The sequence below is a fragment of the Nelumbo lutea genome, chromosome 8, assembly GCF_056320005.1.
Source record: "Nelumbo lutea isolate HS-2025 chromosome 8, American lotus-T2T, whole genome shotgun sequence".
In the NCBI taxonomy this organism is placed as follows: domain Eukaryota; kingdom Viridiplantae; phylum Streptophyta; class Magnoliopsida; order Proteales; family Nelumbonaceae; genus Nelumbo; species Nelumbo lutea.
In genome coordinates, this window is record NC_142691.1 from 14,507,129 (window position 1) to 14,522,797 (window position 15,669).

Genomic DNA, 15,669 nt, shown 5'->3' on the forward strand with positions numbered 1-15,669 from the left:
TGGACTTTGGGCCTATGTCTTTAAATATGAAATATTTTATATTAAATGATATTTAAATATATGTTTAAAATATAAATATATAATAATCTATGGATTATAGTTTTATATTATAATATTTATGTATAAAAAATAAAATATAACATAAGATAAGATATAGTGGGTTGGTTTGAGCCTAAAGTTTTAAGCCTAGGCTTTGCCCAAAAGTTTCTGGACTTGATGCAGCCCAGGCCCAAACTTGCGGGCTAGGGCCTAGGGCAGACCAGGCTGAAAATGATCACCCGGACATCCAGTTCGGGGTGGGGATCAATAGAGCCATAGATGTACCTTTTGAACGAATGATATTGATAAGACGTGGTACCATCGTAGTCGTACAAGAAAAATATGGTAGCACCGGGAGTATCCTATCTGGACCGTCCTTTAATTTTCTCCGCCTGGCGCCTCCCGCGAGTAGTAAATGTAGATCATCCATCGAGTCATCTCCTCTGAGAAAACCTTCGGGTCGGTAACTAAAATAGATCTACTACTCTTCTCTTCTCTCCCCGAAAACAAAAGCCTAATCCTGGTTCTGGTTCTGGTTCTCGATCTATTGTTACTCTGTTTCGAAATCCTAACTTAACCTTGTTTCTCATCATCCATTACTCTCGTTCTCTTTGATTGGCTCATCTCAATTGTGCCAAGGTTTAGGGTTTCAAGACAAACATATCAATGGTCGTTTTCTCTGTAAAGCCTCTTTTCAGCGTTTTACTGGTCGTCCTCTCTCTACTTATTGCTGTGGTAGTCTTATTTCCTTCGGTCCCATTTTCTGAAAGCTTAATTGCACAGAGTTTACAACGGTATGTATTCTGATCTCTTTAGTCTGCACTCTGCACCAAGTTTCCGCTTTGGCTCATTGACTAGGTGGTTTTTTCCCTGATATATTGTTCTCATCACGAAACAGGTCTACTTCTCGTCGTGGGAAGCTGGACATATGGAGTGTTCACAGAGTCTTAGAATGGAGGCCTTGTAAATGGTGGCTAGAAGGAGATCTTGCCGGTTAGTGCTCAGGTCTCAGGGTTTAAATTTGGACTAGGGCTAGCTATCTTTTAATTTTTCTTTTAACATGGATTCTTCGTAATTGGCTTCATTGCAGACAATTGCATTGGTTTTTGTTGAAATTACTGCAGCTCTATCGGCGAAGAGTAATGGATATATCAGAGTGGATTGCTATGGTGGACTTAATCAGATGAGACGTGATGTGTGTTTCGTTGAGTTCCTCGAATTTTAGTCATTTTTACTTCTCTCAGTTGTGACAACGTTTCAATATTCATTTTTCTTTCTGGTGTTCTGTGGGGAGTGCAGTTGTGTGATGGAGTTGGTATTGCTCGTTTGTTGAATGCAACTCTGGTTTTGCCAAGGTTTGAAGTGGCCGCATACTGGAACGAGACAAGGTACTGCTTGGCTGTTTTAAACCTTTAATTGTGTGACAGTACAGTGTAATCTCTTAATGATCAATTACTTCTTTTCAAGTAACTTCCAAGAGGTTTACTAAAAAGAGAAAAAAAGTAACTTCAAATTGAGTTGTTGCATAGGGATTCAAATGCAGGTGCTAAGGCAGTTTCTTCTCACCCAAGAATATGATAAGAAATATGTTCTTTCATATAATTTTTCCCGAGTTTTACCAGTACAAGAATGGGACGTTGCTAAGCGTAATGGTTAAAGAATAAAAATCGTTCAAAACTCTGTAAATATGAATAACCCGGTCCATCATCTATCATGAACTTTGTAAGTGAGCTGGAAGAGTCAAACATAAATTTGTCCGGTCAAATTGGAACCTGGTAATTCATTGTGCAAAAAAGTAATAGATTTTTGTTCTTCCAAAATCATAGAGATTGAACAACAGGCAGGGTTGTAGCTTAAGTGGGTGAAGTAAATTCGATGCTTTGGTGTGTTAATGTGGTGAAAAGTTTTGGAGACCATCTATAGGAGCACTATTGGTGAAAGTTAAATTTCTTGTGAAGTGTGAAATGCAATTTATCCAGTAATGCAGGAGTTTTTGAGTTTATAGGAGATCATTATGTACCTATCCAGTATTCTTTTTGTGTAAGAGAGAAGCAGTCCAAATAGATCATAATTCATACACACTTGGTTCTTTTTGTGATGTGTGATGGTATCATCCCTTACATGCTGCCTTTTTGAAAAGGTTAGAGGTTTATTCCTTGTAAGCCCCAAGCGTTAATACATATGTTTTATTTACCTAATGAGGATGGCAACTAGCTGGAAAAAGATGTTGTAGACAACCTTTGTGTACAGGAACTGATTTCTGACTTCTGTTTGCATAATTTTATTAAACTGTTCATTTATATATACTTGCATACTTATAAAAGAAAAAGTCATTATGTGGACTGATAAGAAAAAAATTATAACATGGAAGTAGAGATTAGTTTTCCAAGGCCAATGCAATTTGAAGTTTTTTGTCCACTACTTTTTTTGTTCTCCTTCGAATGTATAATTTGAATTATATTCAAACTGTAAGGGCATATACAAAGCAACACATATACAACCAGTCTCTGTGCAGTTGATTTGTGAAAAGACATCAAATGGAAAATGTTTTTCAGTGAAATGGCTAAATCATGGGTCTTAGGCAATATTATCAAACCCAGATTGAATAGGATAGCTCAGTGGCCAGTGGCCACTGGTTCTATCATCTGATCTGATCTGGGTCATGGGATCCACATATAGGTCTGGAGTTTAACTTGTTCTCTTCCCATATCTTGAGCATTGAGACCTGCCTGACTGCTTTGGATGGGTCTTACATACCTGATCGGTAGGGCAAAATACCAGCATGTGCAGAATATTATGACCCTCCGGTTCTACTTCGTTTAATTGGATGGTTGAGAAAAAGCCTTCCATAAAAACCAGCTCCACAAACAATACGAAAACTAGATGGTTAAAATCCATATAATTATGTTGGTTTTTAGCATTCTCAGTGTTCAACTTAGGACCCATTTAATGGTGAGCCCTGATTCTAAAAATATTTTAGAGGTGGAAAGTTGGAACCCTTTTAAAATATTCTGAGATGTAGGCCATAAAATATATCATATAATCTTCCTTACCAACTACCATTTTATATGTTGATTGATATTGGTTGGTACCAGTTTCTTGAGTATGTCCTACTGGAATGTCTAGTTTAGTTGCCTACTGAACTCTATAAAGAAGTTCACTTTTTTATTGCTGCACTGCATTTGACACAATCAAGATATAATGCTATTGTTTTTGATCCAGTGGTTTTGCAGATGTATTTGATGTTGATTACTTCATTCAGAAAATGAGTGGTTTCATAGAAATTGTCAAGGAGTTGCCGGCAGAGATAGCATCAAGAGAACCCTTTCGAGTGAACTGCAGCAAACGTAAAGGCCAATTTGATTATGTTGAAAGTGTTCTTCCTTTGCTGGTGGAGCACCGTTATATCTCAATCACACCGGCAATGAGCCAAAGAAGGGATAGGTACTATCCTGGCCTTGGAAAATTATATAATATTTGGAACCATACATAGAATATATAGTATTTGGATTAGCTTAAATGTCAAATTCCAGTGCAGTAATTCTTTGATAAAAAGGACTTGTTTTCATCATTATTACCTGAGCTTTATACCATATGCCAGGTCTGCTAAACCTTTTCTAGCCAAGTAGCATGTGTGTATATGAATGTGCAAAAGATGGAATTGTTCCAATTGGTAGCATGTCTAGGGTCACACAATTGAGCAATCTTTTGTAGACTAGTTCATAAGCTTGATTGGCTTTAACTGCCTGAAAAAATGAATGTTTAATTGGGTGGGATTGCTCAGTCCTTGTCATTCTTTTTAGCTGTAACCATCCAAGACTTCATATTTGGGTGGTTTAGACCGAGGGCATTCCCACTAATGGAGGGTAAAGAGGCAAGGTCCCGTCATCCATCTGTCCCGTGCACTGTTTTTTGAATCTTGCTATATTCCTTCTTTCTTAGTTGGGAAGTGGATGCATAATTCAGTTTCTTTTGTCGCTTATAAATTTTCTTATCTGGATCCTTTGCTATTTTCCTCTCACCTGTTACTTATTCTTCTTTCTACACTTTATAGATATCCTTTGTATGCAAAGGCTGCTCTCTGCCAGGCTTGTTATAATGCTTTGCACCTTACCAAAGTCTTGGAGAAGAAAGCTTCTGAGCTTCTGGATGCAATACCTAAACCTTTTCTATCTCTTCACCTACGGTTCGAACCTGACATGGTAGCTTATAGTCAGTGTGAGTATCAAGGCCTTTCTCCTGCATCCTTAGAAGCCATTGAAGCTGCACAGGGGGATCGAAAACCCTGGACTGGAGATGCAGCCCGCATTTGGAGAAGACGTGGGAAGTGTCCCCTCACCCCAAAGGAGACAGCTTTCATCCTTCAGGCACTTTCTATCCCAACAAACACAACCATTTATCTAGCTGCTGGCGATGGCTTGATGGAAATGGAAGGGTTAACATCTGTCTACAACAATGTGTACACAAAATCTGGCCTTCTTAGTGGTGAAGATTTTACAAGCATGCATGGGAACACAAAAGCTGCCCTAGATTATTATGTGTCCATCAACAGCGACTCATATATAGCTACATATTTCGGGAATATGGATAAGATGGTAGCTGCAATGAGAGCATTTAATGGATTATATAAGACTCTCTTCCTAAGCAGGAGAGCGTTTGCCCAATTCACCTCCCAGGAACTGAGAGGGAAGGAGTTAGTTGAAGCCCTCTGGAAGGTTCACAGAGATGATTTTGTTATTGGACGGGGATCTGCCTTGCCTGATTGCTTTTGTGAATTTAAATTGTAATTTATGCCCCGAGTGTTGTCAAACTGTGTTGCTATTTTTTTTGCCTTGATTTATGATGAATTTTTCCCTTGATGTTTATAGAAAACAGAGAAGCCCAATTACCATGTATTTCAAATATTTTTTGGCTTTTTGCATTTGAAATCAAAATTTTAATCAATCATGTCTGTTATTTGCTTTTCATTTGGTTAATGTTTCAAAAGGTGTATCCACATTAAAGACTTTAACAACATTAAATGTCCAACTATAATGTATAGCTTTATCATTGGTTTAATTTTTTTGCCTAAAGTGCAGCTCGTACACCATGGATTTTGCCAAAGCAGAGGACATCCAGGGGAGTTCAATTTTAATAGAGCACAAAAATCTTTTTCATTTTGGGTAATTGGGTTCATATAATGTAAATGTCCGGTGTAGGAATGTAACTCATCTGAAAAGAAAAGGAGTGAAAACACAGTCTAGTATGCAGAGAGGAACGCATATTTGAATATTTTGATTATATATTAAAATAACGAAACAAGGCCCATCTTTTGCTACAGTCTACATGATGGGGAATTACATTTACATAATTACATCATAGCTAAAACTTCTAATCCACGTAAGAAGTGCTACGGCCAACACATGAAGCATTGTTCAATAACCACATTCGTTGTCATGTGTGAGATTTTCCAGTTCCTACAATGAATATGATCAGCACAATTATTTGCCTGGTCCTTGGTTGTTTATTAAGCATGATAGCTTTGTTTTTGCCTCAGTAGTATCTAACTGTTGCATCGGGACTTCCTGCTTTTACCCTATATTAGCTGAAATATCAGTGCCGAAATCTCCACAACATGGTCAGAATAAGTTCCTTTTTTTGAACAAGTTTACTTCGCCTAAAAAAAAATCAACAGCCAATGCTACGTGTGGAAAACACTAATGAAAAATAGGGTACAGGGCTGATGTTGACTGGAGGATTGAATTAAGTGGGCAATCCAAAGGGTCTCCTACTTGTTCACATTATGCATTCCACATGGCAGAAATATGACAGGTCGTATAGGGAGCCATGTTTGACCGAATTAGGAAGCCTTGTGTGTATGTGTGTGCAGGTCGAAGTGTCATGATCATACTTATGTTTATTATGATTCAACTTAGTCAACATGCTTCCTAAGAAGGTCAACTTTCTAGGCAGATTTCAGCCGAGTTCACGGCCATATTTATGTTTCCATAACTTTTGGCCAAGGCCAAATCTTCAGATGAGTTGATCTGTGAGTGATTGAGCTTAGGGGTGGCAATTGGGCAGGTTGGGTTGGGTTGGGTTGGGTTTGGTTTCAGTTGAGTTTCAACCCAATCCATCTAACTTGCCAACCCATTAATAACCCAATTATATAAAATTAAATAGGTTGGATTCAACTCAAACCCGCTTTAACTCAATCCACCCGCCCAAACCCATTAATCTTATATTTATGGACTTAGAAAAGAAACTCTCTTAACAAATAAGTTGTTTGTAGCTTTGTGGTTATTATACTTACTATTTACATAAGTGGTGAAGGTTCAAATCACATTACATGCATATTATTTTTACACAAGTGGCGAAGCCATTTGACTATGTTCAGATTTTGGGTTTGACAAAACCACTTAGGTTCAAGGGTGGTTGAACCGTTTAGATTTGGATCAATCCGATTGGATTGGACTAGACCGGTTCAGTCAATGGTGGATTGACTTGGACTGGACCGATTGACATGAGCCGAGTCATTGTAACTAATTCGGATCAGTCCATATTCGGGTCGGGTCGTGCAGACGGGCTAGTTTGGGCAAAGCACACAGAGGCCGAATCATCCAATTCGGATTCGGGTGGGCCTAGATAAACTTGTACTGAGTCGGGTTGGGCTGTGTGAATATTGGTTGGACTGAACGACCCAAATTGGCTAGAGCAAGCGGCACTGAACCATCCCACCCGGGGTCTATTTCGGATTCGAGTTGACCTGGATCAGCATATGTTGAATTGAGTCAGACTGCATTGAACTCGTTCAGACTCGGGTCAAATTGATTTGGATTTATGTTGGGTGAAATGCATTGATTCAAAACAAAACTAAATTTAATCAATAATTAATAGAAAATTAATGTATTAATTATAAATTATTTAATTCAAATGAAGAAAATAAAAAAAAATGCTAAAGAATTAATACTTATGTCTATAATAGTTAACCCAATGGTTATCCACAACCCAACCCATTTAAATGGGTGGGTTAGGGTGATGGGTTAATCACATAACCCACCAAGTAAAATGGGTGGGTTAGATACTAGGTGGGTTGGGTTAAAAATTGCCACCCCTAACTGAGCTCGTATCATAATTCTGTCAGTATCCTAAGCAACGTCATTAAGTCACTCATTTTTTTCATTACTTGGCCTTAGATCTCTTTTAGGTTCAAAATCTTTACCATGAGCTATTGTGAATGGAAGACAAATCACTGATAAGATTTTAATTGCTAATGAGAGTATGGAGAACTTTAAGAGGGATAAGAAGAAGGGAGTGGTCTATAAATTGGACTTGGAGAAGGCTTATGACTTAGTGGACTGGAATTTTTTGAGGAAAGTTTTGATTAAATTTGGGTTTGGGGCCAAATGGTGTAAGTGGATCATGGGTTGTGTCCGGAATTGTCATTACTCAGTGCTAGTGAATGGAACAGTGGTAGATTTCTTTCCAATTAGTAGGGGTATAAGACAAGGAGACCCCCTTTCTCCTTTCTTGTTCATTCTAATTGCGGAGGTTTTGGGAAAACTGATTCACAGAGCAAACTCTAGGGGGCTTATTAGAGGCTGGAGAGTAGGGAGGGTGGAAATCCCCCTACTCACTTGCAGTTTGCTGACGACACGATTATGTTTTGTGAATGCAGTAATGTGAGTTTTATAAGGAATTTGAAGTTTGTGATACATCTGTTTGAGCAAATATCCAACTTGAAGGTTAACCTTGGGAAAAATTGTGTTGTGGGGGTGAATTTGGAGGATGGAGAGTGCTGAAGTGCTAATTTACCTATCTTTTTCCTGTCGGTGTTTAAAATCCCAATGAAAGTTGCTAATAGATTGGAAAAGTTAATGAAAGATTTCCTATGGGAACCGGGAGAGGAAAAGAATGATCATAGAGTTAGTTGGGAGATAATTTGTAGGAATAAGACATGTGGAGGTTTGGGGTTTGGGAATATTAAGAGAAGGAATATTACTCTGTTGGAAAAGTGATTGTGGAGATTCCCTTTGGAGAAGGGGAAGCTATGGGCTAGAATAGTGGCAAGTATTCATGGGATGGAACATAATGGATGGGACACTAGAATCAGAGCTAGGACCACAAGCAATTCTCCTTGGAAAGCCATTCATGACCTGCTATCAGTTTTCTCCCCTAACACCAAGCATGATTTGAATTCCGGTAAATCCATAAAATTTTGGGAACAAACCTGAGTGGAGAGTGCCCCTCTAAAGGATCAGTTTCCTTCTTTTTATGCTCTTTCTGTTTTGAAAAATGAGCCAATATCGTCTTTTACCACCTTGTCCTCTTCTACTTCAGAGATTGGGTGGAACTTGGGTATATGAAGGGATTTGAGGGACTTAGACTTTGAAAATATTTTGAGCCTTATTACAATTCTTGATAACGTTGTCTTAGACCCCATTAGGGAGGATTCTAGAATTTGGACACTTCTTCCAACGACATTCTTTCTTCAAAGTCTTAAGTCAGTTCACCGGTCCTACATTCCCTCATTTTCCTATTGATGAGGTTTGGTGCAGAGCAATACCTCCTAAGGTTGGTAGTTTTTGTTGGGAAGTCTATCTGGAAAGAATCAACACTAATGATCTACTCTAAAAGAAGAAACCCAATACTTGCTTGTCACCTCAGTGGTGTGTTCTTTGTAAAGCGAATGGGGAGACTGGTTTTCACCTACTGGTGTCTTGCCATTTTGTGAGGCCAATGTGGGAATGAACTCTGTACCTATTTGGATGTACCTAGAATCCCCCATTAGACTTGCATGGCCTTTTTTCCCCTTCTCTGTTCAGGTGGCAGATAAAAAGGGGAAGGACAATGTAGAGAAAACTAAGAGCTGCAATATGTTGAACACTTTGGAAAGAAAGAAACTCTAGGATATTCTCAGAAGCTCAGAGAGGAACAGTAGATCTAAGGGCTATCATTCATATTAAGGCGGTATAGTGGCTGAAATCTTTGGAGCTTTTCACAGATTACACTGTGGATGACATGTTGAAAAAGTGGGGTGAAATTGCAAGTTACACACAGACTAAGTCGGTGATGTGTGGCTTAAACCCCTCCACCTGGTGGATTCATGAAACTAAACTTTGATGGGTGTAACAGGGGAAATCTGGGACAATCAAGGATTGATGGTGTTTTTAGGGATGAAAATGGGGTCATTTCTACCATGTTCTCAGACCCAATTGGAGTGGGTGACTCACTTAGAATTGAGATCTTTGCAGTTATGGAAGGAATCCAAAAAGCTAAGGAATTGAACATCAGAAAACTTTTAATTGAAGGGGATTCGAAAGTGGTGATAGAGTGGCTGATTAAAGATTACAATGACTTGGAAGTACAATAATGAGATGAGGAAATTCAAGTGGCTGGTGCAAGAGATGGAAGTTAAGATACGTTGGGTTAAAAGATCGGCTAATTTCATAACTGACGATTTAGCTAAACAAGGGGTAGAAAGGGATTCGCTTTTTTGGGCTAAACTGTACCTTTAGTGTGTTTTCTTTCTTTTTTTCCTTTTCTTGAGGCTCTTTGTTGTTCTTGGAAGATAAGCGTGTTTGTCTTCCTAATGTAATTTTTCTATTGATGAGTTAATGAAAGTGTTATTAATAAAAAAAAAAAAAAAGAATCATGTTTTCAAGGCATAATGATTTTCCGTTTTCAACTGTAAACTTTGCCTGACCGGTAATCTCCAATTTGCTAAAGGACTTTCACAAAGGTTAGTAGATCCAGATTATCTTGGTTATTTCCTGGTATATTACTTATTTTAAGTTATACACATCTTTTATGTAGAATAAAGCATAACTTATAATGCACCATGGTCCTTTAGCAAATCTTCAATTTGCTAAAGAACTTTCATCCGTTTGTGTTTTGCCTTTCAGACTGCTGCACAATTGTTGATTTTGTCAAGGAGCTGGATTTTGCTTTTGTTGATGTGGTGTGTGCCATTTGACAGGCAAATGCATTATTGATTTAATTATTATCTGGTTATGTGTTGCTGTGGACACACTGCAAAGTAGTAGATAACCATTAAAAAATTTTAAACATTATTTTTTTTTAAATTAATCAAATTTTGGCCAACTCAGTTTCAGACAACAAATGTGGGCGTGATGAAATACGGAATACTAAAATCCCATATCTTTGGCTTGGCCAAGTTAACACATTTAACCACTAGCCAATCTAATTCATCTCCCATCTACCTGGTATTGGGAAGACATGAATTCATCTCTCCTTGATAATGGTGTATTTAATTCAAGATGTGCTTTTACTTAAGAAAAGCAGATGGGTTATCATACATTAGAAAATATAATATACATAATATAAGTGGGAGGATCAGGCTCTTATGTCCCTAATGGTAAACCAGTACAACAGGCTCTAACAATTGCTTACCCAATCTACAGGACCTCCTCAGCCTCAGGGGGCCATTGGAATTTTGTGTTCTTGTCTTGGCACTTCTTTCTGGAAATGTTCGTCAGATATTGCCTCATACTACTCTGACTTGTCTCAAACATGAGCCTCATTCCTCGTATCTGCAAATTCACCAATTTTCAGTGAATTAGTTGCTTTTCAATGAGTCTAGCAGGTGGAAAGACATGACAATAGCAGAAATATAGAAAAATAGTACATGGGAGTCCCAATCAGCCAACATAATTTAAAAACCAAAGTTGTCTATCAAAATTTTAAACCATGAAAACTTAAAAGGTCATTTACTAGATGTTTGGGGTCTTGTGGACTGGATATTGACCTGACATTTTTTTTTTGTGGTGCGGAGGGGGGGGGATTACAAAGTGGCTGCTGGGGGTAACAAAGTGGCTGCTCTTGGACTTGAACTTGAACCCATGTTCTCATGCTTGTCAGCCTAAGATTTTACCATTATTACACCAATCAATGACACCTTTAAACCATAAGCTATTTCAAAGAAATAAAATCTACAGGCATGTAATGTCAGGAAGAACACTGAACAGTGAAGTCTTTTGCTTGAGGTCCTATAATGAACTTTTAAAAGAGTGCTCTTAAGCATTAAACTAACTTGGTTCAGCTACTGAATCTACACTAAAAGTTTAAGTCTTCGAACCTGGACATGGAAACAACATTTGAATGACCATGCAAATCATGTTGTGGAGGAAGTCAAACATATTACAAAGACTTCCAGAATCAACCTTCATTCGAGAATTAGGAGGGTTTATTGAAATCTAATGGAAACCTCTCTTCATCCACCTTCAATTGACTTATTCAAAGTAGCCAATCAAAAGCCTTATCCTTGTATTGTGTTATAAGGAAATCCTGGCCCCTTCTTTAATCCGGGCCCTCTGTTGGCAGGCAGATAATAAGAATGCCAAAAGTATGTATTGACTATACAAAGAAACAAGGAAATCATTGGATATCATCTTCAGAAGACAGAATCCTTTTGTCTCAAATCTGGAACCATTTATTATCGTTTCCAATCAAAAAGAAAAAAAAAAATCTGGAACCATTTTTTGGAGCTCTTTGAGATCTAAAGAGCCAAGTTGTAATAACATATAAAATTTTACTTCATAAGGTTCATAAGGCTGTAAATGAATTGGATTCAGAAAATTCCAAATCCTAGATTCGATTAATGAAATTTCTAAGATGCAATAAAATCTGTTTAAATATGCAATAAAACCAAAGAAATAATAAAAATAGCAAAATCAATAGCATGATGAAACAATCACAAAATCTAGTAAAACCAATATATTTTGAAATATTTGTAGTAATAGAATGAAGAGGAACACAATACAAAGAGAAATCTATAAAGAACAAACATGAAAATGAAGAAACAACATATATATAGAACACTTAAACAACATATAGAACACTTAAAATCAACTACAAATGAACCAAACCAAAATATTTTAACAGTTTCCACTTGATGTATAGTGGTCCAAGTATATAAAACTCAGAAAAAACTGGAAATAATTGTGCTTAAGAACAAGTCTCTTGGCCAACAGCATCTTTAAGAACCGTAGAATCTTGGCCTTTTGTCCATTTCCCCCCAACTTTGTTATGTTATTTTCTAACAAATACACAAACCTCTCATTCTACACATTTAGACAACCAAAGAAATAACGTCAAGAAAATGGACTTTTTTTTTTTCCTTTTTCTCATGACACAAGCAGCATAAGAGGTGTATACCTCTCATTGCCTTGACTCTTAGTATTTACATTTAAGCTTCTTATACTTGGAGGCATAAACCTCCCCCAAGACAATTTGAGGTTAAAGCCTTGAGGCAGAATCCTTCTACATAACCTTGAGAACTTACCTTCTAAAACCATGACTGATACATTTGGCTCATAAAAACAATGTGATACATCCAAGCAATAATTCATTGTTGAAGTAGGCACAATACCTCAATCAAACTACTTGAACTGAGACTTGTACACTGGGCAGTTGCCACCTCCTTGCCATTGACTAAGATTGAAGACTTGCCAAGATTCTTCATAAAGAATACTCCATCTTCATCCATCTTTATTATTGCCTAAAAAAATAGAAGGAAATGTTATACTTTGTTACTCGCATCAATTATTCAGAGGGAGATATTTACTTTGAAGATTAATAAATGTGTGCACACAAACAGATGTTCACATGAGAGTTGCCATCAATTCACATTGGCAACCCAATTGAACATTATTCTCTCCTAGTCCTATCGTCTCCCACAAACCCAAATGATTTTATTTGAACAAACTAATTATCTTTTCCACTATTTTGATTATTTTTACTTGGATACTAAAAACAAAGAAAAAAACTAACTAGCAGGCAAGCATGTTCAAGAAGATAGGATTGATACTTTGATTAAACTAAATGAATAACCTAGAAAGATATGGTTCTTCCACACTGCTAGTTTGTTTGAGAATCACTCAGTTACAGAGTTCAAGAAAAATCCTCTAGGGTTTCCCAAATCCTAAGAGGAAGACTGATGTGGACGCGTATTGGGAGAAGCAGCAGCAATGATCCGGTGTTTTCATCCAATCCAATTCGGCAGATTAGATTAGACTATCTTGCTATTCTTATCTTATCTTATTAAGTTAGTAGATTAGATTATCTTATTAGATTAGGATTAAGAGAGACTTATCTTATCTTATCAGTCTTATCTTATCAAGATAGAGTTGGAGGTCTCCCTATTCAGCAAGGAGTCTCCCTAAGAGCAGGACTCTTGTAATCTCCTATTTAAGGAGCCACTATTATTTAATAGGGAGAAGTACAAATCAGCCCAGCTCAGAATTTACTAGGCCCAAAGTACAGGGGGAATGCATCCTGACTGTGAATTGATGCCAAATTCACGGGCAGGATGTGGTTTATAGGGGGGGACAGGGCTAGTTGGGGGGGGGGGGCTGGAATTCAGAATTCTGCATCGTGTCTCCGTACTTTTCCCTATTTAATAAAGATATCGAATATTCAGTCAAGAAGAGAGTAAGGAGAGTTGGTAATCTCTTGGACAAATCACCATTAGGGCGCCAAGATAGGTACCTCAAGAAAAGGAAGGGACAAGGGAAAACAAGAGGGTTTTCCCGTGGACCGACCCGTGACGAGATTCTATTCCTAGGCCCATAACATTTTGGTATCAGAGCAAGGCGTGCAGGATGTGGTTTATAGGGGGGGACAGGGCTAGTTGGGGGGGGGGCTGGAATTCAGAATTCTGTATCGTGTCTCCGTACTTTTCCCTATTTAATAAAGATATCGAATATTCAGTCAAGAAGAGAGTAAGGAGAGTTGGTGATCTCTTGGACAAATCACCATTAGGGCGCCAAGATAGGTACCTCAAGAAAAGGAAGGGACAAGGGAAAACAAGAGGGTTTTCCCGTGGACCGACCCGTGACGAGATTCTATTCCTGGGCCCATAACATTTTGGTATCAGAGCAAGGCGTCATGGGTGATATGGAGCAACTGCCGTCCAGGGTCCACGAACTCGAGCACTAGCTCATGGAGACCATCTCAGAAGTACGTGAGATCAAAGACGAAGTCAGAGAGCTGCGACGCCTGATGGAGTTATTCCTTTCTAGCAAGGAAAGGAACACTGAAGAAGGGACAGCCACCAGCGGCCGCCAACCAGATCTGCCGGAGTCTTTCGGCGAACAACAATTTGTTAGCCAAGGAGCCGCAATCATCCCCAAGTACAACAGGTTAGAATTTCCGTCGTACAACGGCAACGGAGACCCCTTGGGCTGGCTGTACCGGTGTGAGCAGTTTTTTTGGAATCAACGGACAGACGACCGAGATAAGGTAAGTCTAGCCGCCTTTCACTTAATAGACGAAGCACAACTTTGGTTCTATCGGTTAGAACAAGAAGAACCCGAGCTTAGTTGGACCCAGTTCAAGTCCTACTACCTCTTAGATTTGGGCCCCCACTGACAAGCAACCCCTTAGGCGAGCTGATTAACCTTAAACAAACCGGCACGGTGGTAGAATACCAGCGCCCGTTTTTTATTATGAATATACCAGCACCAGTTCCAGACCCTCCTCGTGAGGGCATCTTCAGTGTGACCGGACCAGCAGGTAGACATGTTCACTGCTAGGTTAGCAGAACCCCTACAGGTGGACGTGGAGATGCAGAATCCCCCCAACCTAGTCACAACCATGAATATAGCTCGCGCCTTCGAACGCAAGGTACAACTCAGCCTCGGAACCTTTAGTATGGGGCGACCTCTTTCAGCATGGGCATCCCCGGAACCACTCGGAATGGCTCCATATTCAGCAACCAGCCAAGAATGGAAGCCACAGACGAGCAACAATTCCAGATCAGCATCCAGTGTGGGGAGCAACGTTGTTGCACCCCCTATTAGGCACTTGTCCAGGGCTGAGATGGCGAAACGCAAGGCGAGGGAACAATGTTTTAATTGTGATGAACTCTACTCAGCAGGGCACAAGTGCAAGAGACTTTTCTGCCTCCTGGTAAAACAAGAGGAAGATGAGGATGAGCCCTCTTCATTGGAACCCGATTCGGGAGGGCAAAGTCATTCCACCTATCCGGTATTCCTTTGACTATGTTTCAAGACACCCATCTTGAATTCGAGCTTGAGGACAAGCTCGTAGTCCAAGAGGGGAGTAATGATGTGGGCGTGTATTGGGAGCAGCAATGATCCGATGTTCTCATCCAATCCAATTCGGCAGCAACAGTCTTATCCATTCGGCATATTAGATTAGACCATCTTGTTATTCTTATCTTATCTTATTAAGTTAGTAGATTAGATTATCTTATCTTATTAGATTAGGATTAAGAGAGACTTATCTTATCTTATCAGTCTTATCTTATCAAGATAGAGTTGGAGGTCTCCCTATTCAGCAAGGAGTCTCCCTAAGAGTAGGACTCTTGTAATCTCCTATTTAAGAAGCCACTATTATTTAATAAAGATATCGAATATTCAGTCAAGAAGAGAGTAAGGAGAGTTGGTGATCTCTTGGACAAATCACCATTAGGGCACCAAGATAGGTACCTCAAGAAAAGGAAGGGACAAGGGAAAACAAGAGGGTTTTCTCGTGGACCGACCCGTGACGAGATCCTATTCCTGGGCCCATAATAAAGACCTAGATATTTAATAACTCATTCCACAAACTTCCAATGGCTAAGTATAAATGGGTTGCCAGTATTGGATGTGTTGTGAGCAATATTTT

General features: G+C 38.9%; 2 protein-coding genes across 12 annotated transcripts in view; one reads left to right on the top strand and one right to left on the bottom strand.

The window, feature by feature from the left end:
* Nucleotides 1-449: 449 nt before the first annotated feature.
* Nucleotides 450-4,983, top strand: LOC148842903 (O-fucosyltransferase family protein). 3 transcript variants are annotated; one of them, XM_088958192.1, is made up of 6 exons: nt 450-833; nt 938-1,032; nt 1,164-1,243; nt 1,339-1,427; nt 3,262-3,483; nt 4,094-4,983. In XM_088958192.1, the coding sequence occupies exons 1-6, from the start codon at nt 706-708 to the stop codon at nt 4,824-4,826; spliced, it is 1,347 nt and encodes a 448-aa protein (XP_088814318.1). In that variant the 5' UTR covers nt 450-705; the 3' UTR covers nt 4,827-4,983. The 3 variants fall into 3 exon arrangements, with proteins under 3 accessions (XP_088814318.1, XP_088814319.1, XP_088814320.1); XM_088958193.1 differs by having other exon boundaries at nt 1,164-1,234; XM_088958194.1 differs by lacking the exon at nt 450-833 and having other exon boundaries at nt 1,130-1,234.
* Nucleotides 4,984-10,143: 5,160 nt separating this feature from the next.
* Nucleotides 10,144-15,669, bottom strand: part of EMB1967 (Forkhead-associated (FHA) domain-containing protein) — a 47,703-nt gene continuing 42,177 nt past the window's right edge. For 7 of the 9 annotated variants that reach the window (XR_016103809.1, XM_088959849.1, XM_088959850.1 and 4 more), the window contains 2 exons: nt 12,410-12,538; nt 10,144-10,571 (listed from right to left, as the gene is read on the bottom strand). Coding sequence is in view for 8 of the 9 variants with exons in the window: in XM_088959849.1 (XP_088815975.1) it covers nt 10,437-10,571; nt 12,410-12,538 (264 nt within the window). In the remaining variant the exon portion in view is untranslated. The remainder of the gene's footprint in view (nt 10,572-12,409; nt 12,539-15,669) is intronic. The other 2 variants (XM_088959854.1, XM_088959856.1) reach the window with 2 other exon arrangements.